The 17,616-nt window shown below is 40.8% G+C and overlaps 1 protein-coding gene across 16 annotated transcripts in view; it reads left to right on the top strand.

The window, feature by feature from the left end:
* Positions 1–17,616, top strand: part of ZFP90 (ZFP90 zinc finger protein) — a 160,433-nt gene that overhangs the window by 78,107 nt on the left and 64,710 nt on the right. For 10 of the 16 annotated variants that reach the window (XR_006263272.1, XR_006263270.1, XR_006263268.1 and 7 more), the window contains exons 2-3: positions 11,159–11,285; positions 11,613–11,708. Coding sequence is in view for 11 of the 16 variants with exons in the window: in XM_043435488.1 (XP_043291423.1) it covers positions 11,159–11,285; positions 11,613–11,708 (223 nt within the window). In the remaining 5 variants the exon portion in view is untranslated. The other 6 variants (XM_043435475.1, XM_043435477.1, XM_043435476.1 and 3 more) reach the window with 2 other exon arrangements.

Here is a 17,616-nt window from a genome sequence, read left to right as displayed (position 1 = left end):
GAAATGGCAACCCACTCCAGTGTGTTCTTGCCTGTAGAATCCTGTGGACAGATGAGCCTGGCAGGCTACAGTCCATGGGGTCGCAAAGAGTCTGACACAACTGAGCATCTGGGCACACGGGTTGGGAGGCATGAAGATGAGGGGCCTACACCTGAAACCGTTGTCCTGTATGACAGTGGGTATGGAAAATGAGAATACAAGGGAGTTTGGGCATTTTTCTTTTTGGCCTTGGTAATCCATCTGTTCATTCAGCAGATAGTCACTGAACCCTTATGTTGTGTTAAGACACTTTTCTGAAGAAGTGAAGTGAAAGTTGCACAGTTGTGTTCAACTCTTTGCGACCCCATGGACTATTCAGACTATGGAATTCTCCAGGCCAGAATACTGGAGTGAGTAGCCTTTCCCTTCTCCAGGGGATCTTCCCAACCTAGGGATCAGACCCGGGTCTCCTGCATTGCAGGTGAATTCTTGACTAGCTGAGCCACCAGGGAAGCCCAAGACACTTCTAGGTGGTTGGGATACATTAGTGAACAAAACTTGTAATGGTCTCTGCTTTTTGTTTACTGATGTTTCCCAACTGCCTAGAAAAGTGTCCTAACATATCAGGGGTTCTTTATATGCTGAATGACTGTATGAACGAATGAATGGAAGGATGTATGGGAGTTAACATTCAGGTCTGGGGCAGAGTGCTCTGGGTAGGAGAAACAGTGGGATGTGTGTCTGGTGTGTTCAAGGAGCTGCAAGGAGACTGTTGTAGCTTGAGCCCATGTTTTTGAGCTGGGAACTGTACAGTTAAAGATTGCTGTGAATGATGTGCAGGAGCAAGAGTTTGGAAGTTGGGGCTCCTGCGGGTAAGACCTTCTCCCAGGTCTTGGCTAACGAACAATCAAAGTGGCCCTATGGTGGGAGGGCAGTGGAAGCAGAGATGGGCCAGGTGAGGTACCCCTAAATCTTGAGGATCTATGTATAGATTGTTAGTAACTATAGCTGTGCAAACACTATGCATTCTTTTTTTTTCTTTTCATTATATGTGTACTGTGTTTCTAGCTAGGATTTTGAAAAGCTGTTTACCATTCTTAAAGTTGAAGCCACCAGAAAAGTAAGAAATGAGGAAGGTTTTGTAAACAAAAGCTGCTTGTGGAGACCAGGTTTCTCGGTGCTGTATCTTGAAGGGGAAGCAATCCAAAGGGACCAGGCCCTGGTATCTATTGACTTTAGATCGCAAGAAAGCTCTGTGGCTCAGTCATCAGGATGAACAGACCCAGCGAAAGCTGTCTCAGGTCACTGCAGCTCAGACACGGTGCTCCAGGGAAACCAAGCCACTTGCTGAACCAGGTCAGGATATTTGTGGTCAGGGATATTCAGGCTCCTTCTGTGCGGAGGCCCCCTTTCTTAACCTCTTCCTGAGCTGACTGACGCTGGTCTTTAAGCTTCAATTCAGACCCTGCTTCCCCTGGGTAAGATCAAGTGCCTCTCCTTGCACCATGCATGCTTGTCATGGTGCTCTCTTAGTCATGGAGTGCTGTGCTTACCCGTCTGCCTGTGTACGGGCCTTCCTGCTTTTGTGCAGCGGGGCCGCCTGACTTCTTTCATCCTTTGCTCCAAAGTACACATGCTCTAAGTGGGTGTCACATGAATGAACATTAGTAATCACTTAAGCCTAAGAAGTCATTTTACACTTTCTGCATTTTCTTCTCCTCACATAGCAAAAATGTAATTTTTCCAGTTGTGGTGATGCTCATTTTCTGACAAAGTAACTGCGTGAAACAGTGTGACTTTCACTGAACAGTTTTAAGAAATTTGTTTTAAAGACACTGTTAGTATGTCAAAACCTATTTCTCTAAGACATATTTCAAAAATACAATTCTTTTCCTGACTTTTCTGTGACTTCTGCTACCTTTATTAAAATACATTTTATCAAAGTATGTGAGCATGTATTTAATACAGACTTTTTAGTAGAAAATTCTTTTAGTGCTTCTTTATTTATTCTCATGAATTTCCTTTTCTCCCTATGCATGTTTTTCACTTAAACATTAAGTGTAATTTTTGAGATAATCTTTCGTTTTCTAAATCATTTTTAATGGCTGTTCTATATTGCTTTGTATGATATGACCATTTCTCATAAAACATTTAAATTGCTCTTAAAATTTCTACTATTAATACTGGGATAAAATCCCATTGGTTACAATAGATGATTAAAACTTTTTTTTTTTTAAATTACGTCTGTGTTTTTAAGTAAAGCAACCCTCAGAGCAAGAGGGAGATCTTTGGCGGGTTTTGGTGGCATGCTCACAGTTAATTTGTAGAAACAGTTTGATTGATTTTCAGTTCTATTTTTTAAAATAATTTACCTATAAAATATTTGGATTCAGGCTTTTTATAGCAAGGATGATTTTCTCTATTTCTTCCTCAATTACTGTCTCTCCTTTTTTCTGCCAACATTGGTGGCCTAGGATTTTAAGATTACCCACTTCACTAAGATTTTTCACATTTCTTAACACACTGTTGGATATTTTATTGGTTTATCCCCTTATTTATTTTTTTTAATATAACTATTTCTGTGTATTTAAAATTTGAGTTACATTCCAGTCCAATACTCCAGGTGGTTTTCCTAGCTTCTCTCCTTTAAATTTTATTAGATAATTTTTCCAGTAGTGAGAAACCAGGCTCTCAACATTCTCAATACATTTACTTATCTGCTCAGTGTTTCTGGTATCTCAGCCATGCTAACCATTTCTTCCACCTGCCCTCAGCACTCTTGATGCAGGTGGGTACATCGCCACACCATCTTTCTCATCTCTCAAGGCAAGGCTGTTCTGACTCTTCAACTCTAAGAAGGGAAGGCAGAAGAGAAATGTACAAAATGCAAGGGAGAAAGGAGAATCTGCAGTAAAGAGGAGTAGAAGGCTAAGTCAGTTGAATTTTAAATATTCAATCCATCCTTTGATTCCTCTAATAAACATCATTTAGTCTAGTCAAGGTATATTGTCCATTGATATGGCTGGAATTTTTTTTATTTTAAGATTTTGCATCTAAATTCATAAGATAGCAATCTCTAACTTTAGTTTACTGAAATGTCTTAAAGGTTTTGGTGTCAAGGTTGTACTGGCCTCATGAAATGAACAGGAAAGGTCCCACCTTCCTTTCTCTGGAAAAGTTTATAAAGGTTTGGTATTCTTTTTTAAACATTTAGAATGACTACAGTGAGCACAGACATCTGTTTCTATGAGTTTTCCTTCTAGGTAGATTTTTAAATACGAGTCATGGATTGTTTGCAGTTTTGATGAGATACAGTCTACCTCTGGGATGACCTTGTGCTTTTATTGATGGCATCGTGTGTTCTCTAAGAGTCCGTTCTACTGGCAGTTCATGAATTCTGTTCATTTTTTCCCCCCACTACTGTGTTTTTCAGCTTAGATTTTTCAAGTTCCTGCCCTGTGTCAGTATTCCAAAAATTTCAAGAAACTGGCTATGTGTTTGAAGCCGCTTGTGTTTAAAAAATTTTCACTCCAGCCTTGACTGCCAAAGTTCTGCCATTCCCTGGTTTCTGATCTCCCTTAACCCCCACCCGTGACCCCTGCAAGCTATAGCCCTCTGCCCGAGACAGGCTCAATATTCAGGTTCCTTCCTGTAGCCAAAATCAGCTAGTGCCCCCAGGAAAAACAACTATATTTTCCCACATCCTTTCTGTCATTTACTTCTATCCCGAATATTAACATTCTAGCCCTCTCTGTTTCTACACCAATAGGTTGCATTTAACTAGATGCTTTTTGTGAATTGCTTTTCTTGTTGTTCTGGTCTGCTGCAAACTACTATATCTTACCCTGTGGTAGAATCTATTTGTGTTTTTAAAGCTCCATCTAGTGTATATGTTTGTATATAAGTATTCTGCTTTTCAAAAAAAAAAAAATTGTATCACATATGAAACCTGTTAATTATCTGGAAAGTAAAGTTGGGTGCTATAAATCACTTCACAGCAGGATGGCATTTGGCCAAACCAAACACTGGTAGTGCAGAATTTGTGTTCCATACTCATTTCCGCTACACCTAGTAGTCTCATTCAAGGCAACCTGTATTGCCCCTTTGATCCATCATTTCAGAACAGGCCACTCAAAATTAGTCTGCCTCAGGATTATTCAAAAAAATTCTGCTGGTAGGCTCCTGTCCTATATATATCACCAAAACCAAGGTATCTTTCTTTGTCCACCTGGACATCAGAAAATCTTGCTGGTGGGTCTTCTTGCTAAAAATCTTCCTTAGTTTGTATATGCCTGAGCAATAGACATTTGTTTCCCCTTATTTTAAATTTTATTTATTTTTATTTCTTCTTTCACTAGATTTGTCAGAGATTTTTCTGTTTGACCAGCATTTCAGAGGAGCCAGCTTTTAGATTTGGCTATTAATGCCACCATTTTGCCATTTACCCCTGCTTTTTGTAATTCAAGAACAGAATTCACTGTTTTTTTTAATTTTTAATTTTTATATTTTTTAATCCTCAAAATAACCCCTCATTTTCCTTTAGTAAGAATTACCCAGACCCTATTCATTTACTCAGCAGACATTTTTGGAATGCTTGCTCTGTGCCAGGTGGTATTCTTAGCCAGAGTCACCCTTCAGAACCAGTCAGAAGAAGGTGCCTGCTTCCTGTGGGCTGGCAGTAAGGAGTCAGTGAGAAAATTTAGTGAGAGGGTGTGTGGGCTGTGGTGAATGCTCAATAAATGTTAATTGTTGCTTTTTTATGATGTATCACATGAGGGGCTTTTAAATGTTGCCTGGTAGGGCCCTTCATGCTTGGCCAATTTTTCTAAATTGCCCATGTGATTCTGGAAAATTCCAACATACATAGTTTTGAGAATACTGAAGTGAAAAGAAGTCTGAGAAATTGTTGAGGGGGAAAAACATGAAAATATAGCTACAGTTCTGAAATGGAGATAGAGACCAAATACCAGAGGTGGCAGGGGGAGGATGCGGGATCTGGAAAAGCTTCAGAAAGGAAGAGACTGTTGAACTAGTTCTAGAAGGATGACTCAGAATTTTTTATCTGGAGCTGGGGGAAGAAAATAAACGATGGTCAGAACAGGATGTGCAAAGGCAAGGAAACGTGAAAGAGTAATAATATAGTCAGGGCAAAGAGTCCCACCTGTGGAAAGCATGGGATGTATGGCAGGATGCAAAATTATAAGAGAAAGATGATTCAGTCACCTAGAGAGAATGACCTGAGCTGGAGATCTAGAACAATTTAGAACAGTGTTAGCCAAAACAAGCATAATACAAGCTACATGGATAATTTAAAATTTTCTAGTAGCCACAATGTTAAAAAAAAAAAAAAAAGTGAAGTTAATTTTAGCAGTGTATACTATTTAATATAGCCAAAATCTTACCATTTCTACACCAATCAACATTTTAAAATTATTAATGACATGTTTTACTTTTTTTTTTGTACTGAGTCTTTGAAATCCATTGTTTCACAGTTAACTGCATGTCCTAATTTGGACTAGCCACTTTATAAGTATTCAGTGTTCACATGTGGCTAGTGGATACCGTATTAGACAGCATAGATCTAGAGAGTTAGGGCATTGTGTGGCCAATTGTATATAATATACATAATTAAATACTACATTTTATATTAAATAAAGATTACATATAGTATAAATAGAATATTTTAAAATATATAACAAATAAATAAGATTATTTTTACTCATTAGCTGCCAGGCTCTGGTTTTCAGCTTTGCAAAGTTTTAAAACTGCAACGTTTCCTGAGTGTTAGTTTTAGGGGAGCTCTCCCACCGGGTTGGTATAGGGTAGAGTCAGAGGGACATGTCGCCTTACAGTTGTAAATGGCCTTTCTGGATATACTGTTTCACCCTTCTGCTGGTAAAACTCTTTATTTCTTTGGTTCAGGGAGTCTGTGTCATAGATGAGAAAATTTGATCTCCAGGAGGTGTGTGTGATTTGCCCAAGAAAACTACACATTTGTTAGCTGTGGAGCCTTTTAGGGGCCCATGACATTGGGCCTTCTCAACTTAGCATGTGCTGTTTCCAGTTCTTTGCTTTGGGCTCCATCTTTTGGCCAAGGTCCTCTTTATATCAGCATGAGGGAGGGGAATGTTTAATACTCCTTGTTAATTTTTAAAAGGTATTGATTATGAGTTCCAGTTATATCTGAAAGGAGGATAAGCCGTGTTTGCAAGACATCACTGGATCATTACAGTCTGAGGTGTGACTTGCTTTGGAATGCCCTAAAGGTGATCTAATTCAGAGTGGCTGACTCACACCAAGGCTCTTTTTACCTATTTAATCTTGCAAACTCTTGACTGTCCTTATGTCCCGAAATGGTTCTGGCCTGTGAAGATTTGAAGGTTCTTGAGACAAGGAACTTGACCCGCTAGAAGACCACTGAACAATAGGTAACAGTCACTGTAATGTAGTCTTATGAGCTGTGCTGAAGAGAAGCCCAGGGAGGGAGCTGTGGTGGGGTGGACTTAGCCCAGACCTATAGGTAGGAATAGAGCCCCAAGGAGAGAACTTGACTAAGTCTTGGTGGGAGAGTAAGTGTTAGGCAGGCAGAGGAGGGAAGACCAACCTTTTGAAGCAGAGCTTGCAGAAGAGAAAGAGCGTTTTGTGTCAAGGAAGTGTAAATGTTCTCCACACTGAACCATGGTGTACAAGGGAAACAGCAGCCAGAGCTAAGGCTGCGGAATTAGGTGAGGACTAGGCTAGGAAGGGCTCAGGAGCTCACAACAAGGAGTCTAATTTTTAATCTCAAGGAAAGTTTATTAAATATTTACGGAGCACCTGCTCTGTGAGCTGTAGAGAAAATAGGTAATATTCCTTCTCTCCTGGAATTTATATTCTGCTGTGGGATGCAGCCTATAAACAAATGAAAATATCACGTATCAGGTATAAGGACTATGAAAAGGGAAAAAGAAAACAGTGACAGTTGAGGGAGGGGGGGCGGTGCTATTTCATATGATGTGGTCAGGGAAGGTTGCTCTGGTGAAGTGACATTTGAACAAAAAGCTGAAGAAAGTGAGTGGGGAGCCATGTGCATATCTGCAGGAAGAGACTTCCAAGTCAAGGAACAGGCAGAGCAAAGACCTCAAGGTGGAAACGTGCAGGAGTTAGGAGGGTGGGGTGAGTGAAGGTACGAGCAGTAGGTTGGAGATGAGGTTTAAGATGAAGGCAGGGAGATGGGGCAGGGGACGGATTGTGAAGGACTGTGTAGCTACTGTAGAGACTTTGAGTTTTACTTGGGGTGAATTGGGATGCCATCAGAGGCTTTTTTAAGCAAAGGAATGACATGCTCTGAAAGGTTTTAAGAAGATGAGTCTAGGTGTTATGTGGAAAACAGACTTGGGAGGGTTGGGCCATGAGTGGAAAAGGAGGGACAAGGTAGGTGATTGTAGCAGTGATCCAGGTAAGAGATGATGGTGACATGCGCTGAGTGAGGGCAGTAAGTGTTGGGAAAAGTGGGAAGAAATGAAGGGTTTGTATGCATGATCAAATGTGTGTTTCAGAGAAGTGACTCTAATAGTACATAGGAAAGAATTGATGAGACCATGAGTAGTAGAACAGGTTAGTTGTCCAACCAGGGCAAGAAGTGATGAGTATCGTGGACTAGACATGTGTTTACTGGTCAGAACATACTTTACCATTCATTCAGCCTATTTGGGGAAGCAGAATAAAGTCAAGAGTCCATGCGTAAAACATAGGGAACCAGTTAAGCAAAGGAATCCAGGTTGGTTGGCAGTTCTGTTCCTAAACCACAGGGGCTGTATGTTTAGAGGACAGAGTAGGAATAGAAAGGTGTTACTTCTCACAACCTAACTTAAAATGTCTGCTTTGGTCCAAACCTTTTCCCTGCTGGTCATCTGCATCCCAAGACCAGCCTCCCTTCTCTCATTTGTCAATCCCAGGACTGGATTCCCATTCTTTCTTCTCCCCTCTTAATGGTACTTACCCCTCAAGGCCCAGTACATAAGCTTCCTTAAAGTTTCTCTCCTGTGCCCAGAACACTGGTAGCACCTTACTTTACTATATATTGTCTCATACCATGTTTTAATAAATAACACATTTTAAAATAAACTGAAACCTATTCAAGGACTGCAGTGTTTTTCATTTGCATTTTTATTCTACCACAGTGCATATGGTAAAGCCAGGTACCTAATAGATATCTAGTGTCTTTCTTTTCTTTTTAATCTAGTATCATCTTACCTGGCACAGTCAGATTCCTGACCTCTGTCAGAAAAATCTACCACATTTCAGCCCTTCGCTGTTCTTGTGGAGACACAGCCACAGTGTTGAGCAGAGGTGTGATAGGGAGGAACCATTGTTGTTTATGAATGTGATCATGCACCTCAGTCACGAGATGGGGGCCACTCCCCTTTTCTCTAAAATTCAGATCTCAGCCATCTCCTTAAGGCTCAGCTCAGTCTGGAAACAGATATTTAGCGTTGGGTCAGATACTTACTGGACAATGGTATTTTAGAGTTAAAAAAAGAAAAAATATGGCCCCTGCCCTCACAATGCTCACCATCTAACTAGGAAGTTCAGTCACTCAGTCGTGTCCAACTCTCTGCGACCCCATGGACTGCAGCACACCAGGTTTCCCTGTCCATCACCAACTCCCGGAGCCTACCCAGACTCATGTCTGTCACTCGGTGATGCCATCCAACCATCTCATCCTCTGTTGTCCCCTTCTCCTCCTGCCTTCAATCTTTCCCAGCATCAGGGTCTTTTCCAGTGAGTCAGTTCTTTACATCAGGTACCCAAAGTATTGGAGTTTCAGCTTCAGCATCAGTCCTTCCAATGAATATTCAGGACTGATCTCCTTTAGGATTGATTGGTTGGATCCCCTCACAGTCCAAGGGACTCTCGAGTCTTCTCCAACATCACAGTTCAAAAGCATTAATTCTTCGCTGCTCAGCTTTCTTTATAGTCCAACTCTTACATCCATACATGACTACTGGAAAAGCCATAGCTTTGACTAGACAGACCTTTGTTGGTAGAGTAATGTCTCTGCTTTTTAATATGCTGTCTAGGTTGGTCATAACTTTTCTTCCAAGGAGCAAGTGTCTTTTAATTTCACGGCTGCAGTCACCGTCTGCAGTGATTTTGGAGCCCCAAAAAATAAAGTCTGTCACTGTTTCCATTGTTTCCCCATCTATTTGCCATGAAGTGATGGGACTGGATGCCATGATCTTAGTTTTCTGAATGTTGAGTTTTAAGCCAGCTTTTTCACTCTCCTCTTTCACTTGTCATCAAGAGGCTCTTTAGTTCTTCTTCGCTTTCTGCCATAAGGGTGGTACCAAGGATTAAATAGATTACTAGGTCTGTTTAAATAGTTGTGGATTTGCAGAGCGGCTTAAAGCACATCATATGGGGATTGACCCTCTATTGGGAGATCAGAAGACCTCAGTGAAGATGTGCTAATCTACCTCCAAAGTGTGAAATGTAATTAACAAGGGACAGATGGACGGGAGGGTGGAGAGAGGATGATGTCTTCCAAGAACTTGAGAATTCCTGTTCAGTTATGGCTCAGCACACAGGGAGGGCATGAAATCAGGCAGAAACCATGTAACTTTCCCTCACTGCTCCAGCAATCTCATGGCCCTGCTTTCCTGCTGATCGTCTTTACATACTTTATTATGTACTTCTTGAGTTAGAAATTGGTTTAACCAAGACCAAAGGACATATTTCATACTGAGCATGATGACAGGTGTCTTAACAAGGCTTGGTGAGGCAAGACAGAAATCAACACATGAAAAACAGAACTTGACTATTCAGAGGCATGGAAGTACTTAGCCAGCCTGGTTTCAGTGGGTGGTGAGGAAGGAGTGACTGGAGGGAAGTACAGCATGCAAAATATCTCTTATCTGGCAGTTCTAATTCTAGCTAGCCAGTCTACAGAAATTCTAGCATATTTGCCCAAAGAGTGTATTGCAGTGATGCTTGTAATAGCAAAATATTGGAACTAATCCAAATATCCAAAAGGAATTGGTCCATTTATTCATTCACCAAGTATTTTTTTCAGCACCCACTATGTGCTGGGCATCACTTTCGGCACTTGAGGGGCATATAACTGTGAATAAGGTAGTCAAGTCCCTATTCTCACAGAGTGTGCAGTCAGGGAGACAGAAAAGCTAACAAGAAATTCCAGATAATTATTAGAAGTACAAGCATCCTTTTAAATCTGCATCTGTTTGGTTCCTGAGTTAAAGTTCAGGTGGCAGGAATTTGGACAGTGAGAGATACTTGTCTATGCTAGGAGGAAAATTAAGCATAGTAATATGACGCATAGTAAATTAGAAGGAGGTGCTGAGACACCTTTTCTCAGGTGGCAATTCTGGATGTGAGACCTAAAGGACTAGTGACTGGTTGTCAGCCATGTGGGAATCCGGTGCCCAGGGTGGGAAGAAGCTTGATGTGTTCAGGGATCAGCGAGGTCAGCAGGGCCAGAGCCCAGTGAGGGATGGAGCGAGTCTGAATCTTATTCTTAGCGCAGTGGAGTGCTGTGAATTTTAGGTGATGGGTGTGTGATGGTACTCCAAATGTACTCTGGAGTGCTGTGAAGCAATTCAAAGTAATGAGGTGAAAGTATACAAAGCACTAAGGGAAGACTTCCAAGATACATAGCTAAATGTAAAAGCAGGATGTAGAACAATATAAATGATAGTTCATAAAACAAGACCATGTGGGGGAGGGGAGAGGGTGAAGGAAACGTGGAAAGGGACAGCTTAGTATATACACCAAACTGTTAACAGTAGTTACTTGTAGGGAGTTTAGTGGAATCGGCAATGGGGGTGAAGGGGTGCAGTCACTTTTTATTCCCTGCTGTATTTGGGTTTTGTAGCAAAGACAGTGCATGGGCAGTGAGGAATTGGTGATAATATAGAAAGACTTGGCTTTGAAGGTAACAAGAAGACAGCTAAGTAGGCTTACAGGATTGTGGAATAGATTGCCCCTCTTGACTTTCCTGTGTGCCATATTAGATTCTCTATAAAATTATATAACAACTAGTATATTTAACCCACTTTACTACCTCAGGATATCAAACATGTGATCACCTTTTCTGATAGACCCTATAGTAGGTTCCCAGTACTGCCATGGGAACATTTGTGGGGTTGATCCCTACTTGAGCAAGAATGTGTTCCTACAGGAATCACTGACATTTAAGGATGTAGCTGTGAACTTCACCCAGGAAGAATGGCACCACGTGGATGCTGCTCAGAGGCGCTTGTACAGGGATGTGATGCTGGAGAACTATAGCCACTTGGTTTCTCTTGGTAAGGACCACATCTTCTTGTCTATGTATTGGCAGGTTTTCCCTTTCTCAGATGTTCAGATTGTGGGGCTCAAAGTTTGGGTGACTGTGAGCAGGGTGTTCAGGGTTAGAGTTTGTTCATCTTGTTGAGACCCAGGTTTATGGGTTTCTGAGCCTACTTTTTAGGTAAATAGGAACCAGAAATAGGCCATTTGATTGCATGACTCCTCAAGTTGCACCTTTTTTTCCCCTTCAGAGTTACTGAGGATCAAGTCCTAGTTCTGACTTGTAGAGGGTTCTTTGTCAACTTACATAAACAACCAAATCTTATGTGTTTACCTATGAGCAGGATATCAAGTTTCCAAGCCAGAGGTGATCTTCAAATTGGAGCAAGGAGAAGAACCATGGATAGCAGAGGGAGAAATCCAAAGACCTGTCTGTCCAGGTAAATGAGGGAGAATCCAAGAGTCAGTGCAGAAAGTGGCACAGCTGAGGGAGAGGGAAGCACCTTCACTTTGCTGCCTTGGGAGCTCCTCCATAAGAGCTGCACCGTCTCCTGGATGACCCTCTGTGTGTCTCCCTTCTCCAGTAGGGTTTGTTGCTGTTGATAGGTCTCAGAGGAAAGGTACCCATTTTTCCTTTGTGAAAGTAGCCCTTTGTCTTACTCAGAATGCCATCTCTCCCTGTCTTGTAACCCTACTTCTGGATCATTTTCTCCTCTAGTATGCTCAGTCTCCCTGCGTTGTTTGGAGATCTCTCTTACTCATTCAGATATTAATTGAACTCCCGTGTCTCCTCTTTGTTTCGTCTTTCTGCTTTCACTGTCAGTGCCCAGACTTGTAGGGAATACCCACAATCTTGAGTCTCCTTCCCTCCAGGCTTCTTTGCCTGATTGTACTCCTGTTCCACCGGTCTGGGGAGCAATGTCCTGCACTCCTGCCCGTCTGATTCATTTCCTCCCTCCAGAGTTCCTCGAGCATCCTTCTCTCCTGACTTGCCCACTTGTTCGTGCTTCTTGGCTTTAGGTCTTTGGCTTTTCTTGCTTTTCCCTCCTGGTGAATCTGTCTTAAGGAGCTGGCCTTCTGGCTTCCTCTTCGTTCTTTCTATATTGTGCTTAGTTGCTCAGTCATGTCCGACTCTTTCCTACCCCATGGACTATAGCCTGCCAGGCTCCTCTATTCATGGGGATTCTCCAGCAAGAATACTGGAATGGGTTGCTGTGCCCTCCTGCAGGGCATCTTCTCAACCCAGGGATCAAACCCAGGTCTCCCACATTGCATGGCAGATTCTTTACTGTCTGAGCCACCAGGGAAGCCTGAGTACTGGAGTGGGTAACCTTTTCCCCTCTCCAGGGGAACTTCCAGAGCCAAGAATCAAACCGGTGTCTCCTGCATTGCAGGTGGATTCTTTACCAGCTGAGCTACTTGGGAAGCCCATTCTATATTACTTCCCTGTAAAAGGGTGCCTGCCTTCTGGTAGTCACAGGTCTTTATTCTGTGCTATAGACTCAGAAGTGTCCTTACTTGTACCCTGGTCACTTTTTTCTCTTCCCTTTCCACAGGACCCCTCCAATACAAGTCCCACAGAGTTCTTATTAAAGATGTAAAATCTAAGTTAATCATTTTGCATCCCCAGACAGCACATTTTGCTACCTTACCTGTTACCCATTTCTTCTCTTGCCCATTAGGAATTATCAGATTGCCAGTTCCTCAGGCCAGAAACCACAGTCAGTCTAGTCTTTTTCTTTCAATCCAAGTTATTTTCCTCCTTTGAGAAGTATCTTAGGTTTTCCTGCCTTTTAAGTTGGACTGGTGATATCCTAAACCATGCCTCAGATTTAGATTATTATAATTCCCGGTTGAAATTGCTCACTCTATCTTATGTTTTTGTAATCCATATTGGGTTTTTTAAATCATAGTTTTATTGAGGTATAGTTGACATACCATAAAATTCTCCCTTTAAAAGTGTACATTTCAGTGGTTGTTTTGGGATAAATACAGAGTTATGCACCACTATCTAATTAAGCAGAACATGTTCAGTATCTCCAAAAAGAAATCTTATACCCATTAGCAGTCGCTTTCTACTCCTCACTCCCCCCAGCTCCTGGCAACCATTAATCTACTTTTTGTCTCTATGGACTTGCCTATTCTGGATATTTTCTATAAATGGAATCATAATATGTAGCCCTTTGTGATTGGCTTCTTTCACGTAGCTTAAGGTTCATTCATGTTGTAACATGTATCAGAACTTCACCCCTTTGTATTGCTGAGTAATATTGCATTGTATGGATATATCACATTTTGTTTATTCATCACGTCATGGACCATGTTGAAATTGAATGCTTTATCTCATAAACTACCATTCTCTGAAAGAACCTTCTACCTCATTATAGGAAGCAGAAACTCCCTTGATTTTTAAGGTCCCCATCATACCTTCCAGTAATATCTTTTTGTTCCTGACAGAGAGAGCTCCGCCTAGGTTGAATTTCTTTTTGAAGTTACAGACCTGAGTACATTTCACCCTTACATACTTGCTGATATTCTCTGTAAGAAGTATTCCCTCATTAGATAATAGTTTCTCTCTGTCCAAAGCCATCTATAAGGTCAAGGTCTCTCTAATTCATAAAACCTAATATATGCTAATATACTTGTTTCTTTCTTCCCTGGTCACAAATACCATTTATATCATCTCTACCACACAAAATCAAATTTACTACATGCCATCTGTTGGGGTTTTTTTTTTTTGGTCATCAAAAGATTGTCTTGTTTTTATTCTTAGATTTTTAAGTTCCTGGAGTGTCTATTTATTGTGTTTCTAAATATTTTCCCTCTGTGTTGCAGAGCTTATAGAAGGCAGTCAGAAAATTATTGATTGTTATGGAATCTTGCTGGGGAAAGAACTTTCTCATTCATTAATTTCACCAAACATTTCTTGAGTGTCCCACTGAGAAATATTCTAAAAGGAATACAAAGTATTCTCTGTCTTCAGGAATTTAGAATTGAGTCTTTTTCCAGGGTAAGGAATTTGGGAATTTAGGGTTCTTTAGTTACTGTTTTCTTTCCCTTTCTAATGTTTATATGAAAATTTTCAAAATTTGAGAAGTTGAAAAGATACAGTGAACACCATATACTACCACCATGATGCTATAATTGTTAACCTGTTGTTATATTATATAGTAACCTATTATGTTTGCTTTATCACATAATTCTTTATCCATCTATTAATCTGTCTTACTTTTGATGCATTTCCTAGTGAGTTGCAGACATGAGTACATTTCACCCCTGTATACTTCAGCATGTATATCATTGACAGGAGTTCAATATTTGTTCATAGTTCTTTTCTTTTTAATTAAAAAAATATTAACTACAGTGAAATTTACACCTCTTATAAGCACCATCTGTTTGACTTTGACACATGCATTCTCCCGTCTAACCCAAACTTCCGTTGATATGGAACATCTCCAGCATTCCAGAAACCTCCCTCCCCTTAGTTTTTAAAAAATTACCATTCTTAGAACCTAGACAGTAATTAATTTTCTGTTAGTATTCAGAGGTAAACAAAGGTTTAAAGGTCAACTTTTTAGGCAAATTAAAATAAATTGTTTTTGCTTAAGAGAGGTGATTAATGTAGAATCAGAACTCAAATAGGCTACAACCACAGTTCTAGTTGTAAGGGCAAGGATGATTTGCCTCTTGAAATATTACTTTTTTATCTGCTTGGGAAGTATAGCCCTCTATCTCTAGTTACGTCAAAAAATCATTTCAGTTAGTTCACTGGCTACAGATTTTCTCAGCAAGGTTTGAAGATCTGAAGCCTCAGAAGTGACTTTAAAGAAATTATGAAATGAATGTATTAGGAAGACAGATTCCATGGCAGTTTGTAAAATGGACAAAGAGGCATGAATAGCAGATAGGACTCTGCATGAAAGACTATGATCCTATTCTGTTTGTATCTGTGCCTAACTCTCTCATGCTCACTGGTTCCCTTACTCCCTAACAAGCCCTTCTATGTAGGCTTTCTCATTCTGGACTTATCCAACATGATAGCTCTGCAATGATAGCTCTGTCATCTCTCTCCACTCTTCCTTTCTCCATTCAGGGTCTTCTTTTGAAGTTATTGGACTAATTTCAAAACAAAGTGATATATAATTGCTGTCTTTTCATTCCTACTGTAGCAGTTTGTTTTAACAGAGGGGAATAGGGGATGTTTGCACTTTGGGTTTCTTTCAGACTGGAAGACCAGGCCTGAAGCCAAATCTTCACATCTGCAGCAGAGCATATCTAAAGTATCCCTTAGCACAGATGAGCTCTCACATACCACGGGAGAAGATGCTTGGGACCTTAGTGGACAGTTAGAAAGGCATAAGGAAAACTGGAAGAGACATCTGGGGCCAGATTCATCCACCCAGAAGAAAATAATCACACCAGAGGAAACTTGTGAGCAAAATACATTTGGTGAAACCTGTAGATTGAACACAGACCTGGTTACACAACTGAACATTCCTCCAGGGTCTAGTGAATGTGATACCCTTGGGAGCAATTTGGGACATAATTCAGACTTACTTAACCAGAATAATATCCTTGCAAAAAAGAAACCTTATAAATGCAATAAATGTAGAAAAGCATTTATTCACAGATCATCTCTGACTAAACATGAGAAAACTCATAAAGGAGACGGAGCTTTCCCCACTGGTACAGATCAGGGAATTTACCCTGGAAAGAAGCACCATGAATGTACTGACTGTGGGAAAACCTTTCTCTGGAAGACACAACTTACTGAACATCAGAGAATTCACACTGGAGAGAAACCCTTTGAATGTAATGTGTGTGGGAAGGCCTTCAGGCATAGCTCCTCCCTAGGTCAGCATGAGAATGCTCATACTGGAGAGAAACCCTATCAGTGTAGTCTTTGTGGGAAAGCCTTCCAGCGCAGCTCCTCTCTCGTTCAGCACCAGAGAATTCACACGGGAGAAAAACCTTATCGATGTAATTTGTGTGGGAGGTCATTTAGGCACGGCACATCCCTCACTCAGCATGAGGTTACACACAGTGGAGAGAAACCCTTCCAGTGTAAGGAATGTGGGAAAGCTTTTAGTCGATGTTCTTCTCTTGTCCAACATGAGAGGACACATACAGGAGAGAAACCTTTCGAATGTAGCATATGTGGGAGAGCTTTTGGTCAGAGCCCATCCCTTTACAAACACATGAGGATTCATAAGAGAGGCAAACCATACCAAAGCAATAACTATAGCATAGATTTCAAGCACAGCTCATCTCTTACTCAAGATGAAAGCAGTGTCACTGAAGTGAAATCCTATCATTGCAATGCCTGTGGGGAAGACTTTAGTCACATTGCAGACTTCTCTGACCATCAGAGGATCCACACTGGAGACAAGAACCCCTATGATTGTGAGCAGGCCTTCATTCAACAACCTATTTCTCACCCTGGTGAGAAACCCTATCAATGTAATGTATGTGGAAAAGCTTTCAAAAGGAGTACGAGTTTCATAGAGCATCACAGAATTCATACTGGGGAAAAACCATATGAATGTAATGAATGTGGAGAAGCTTTCAGTCGACGCTCATCACTGACTCAACATGAGAGAACCCACACTGGAGAGAAACCCTATGAATGTATTGACTGTGGGAAAGCCTTCAGTCAGAGTTCATCCCTCATTCAGCATGAGAGAACTCATACTGGAGAAAAACCCTATGAATGTAATGAATGTGGGCGCGCTTTCCGAAAGAAGACCAATCTGCATGATCATCAAAGAATCCATACTGGAGAAAAACCCTATGCTTGTAAGGAATGTGGGAAAAACTTCAGTCGAAGCTCAGCCCTTACTAAACATCTGCGAATTCATACACGAAATAAACTCTAAGACCCTTGACATTAAGAAATACGAAGAAAGCTTTAGTTAAAATATTATTCAGTATCAGACAATTCTTACTGGAGAGGAAGCTTGAGGATATAATGAATTGTGTGTGTGTGCATGCACACATGCGTGCAGGTGTGTATGCTTGTGCGCATTGTGTGTTGAGAAATCTCTGTACTAGCAGTGTTTTTTTTTAATAAAAGCCACATTCTCAGATCTGATTACATACATGTGAAAACAACTACAGACATATAACCTGTTAGAAATGACATGCCTATATATTGGACTTTGTAAAGCTTTTGAATATATGTATGCAGGGAATCACCAACTTTCAACAGTTTAATTTGTAACTCTCAGTGTTTACAGCCTTTTTAAATAAATAAAACTCCCGCAGTGATGACCAAAACTCATTTTTAAATTGTTTGACAAATGAATTCAACTGCAGCTCTTATGTTAAATTTACCATGGAAACCAGTTT

Source organism: Cervus canadensis, chromosome 18 (assembly GCF_019320065.1).
Source record: "Cervus canadensis isolate Bull #8, Minnesota chromosome 18, ASM1932006v1, whole genome shotgun sequence".
In the NCBI taxonomy this organism is placed as follows: Eukaryota; Metazoa; Chordata; class Mammalia; order Artiodactyla; family Cervidae; genus Cervus; species Cervus canadensis.
The sequence above is the reverse complement of the archived record's forward strand: the minus strand, read 5'-3'. Positions and strand labels throughout refer to the sequence as shown.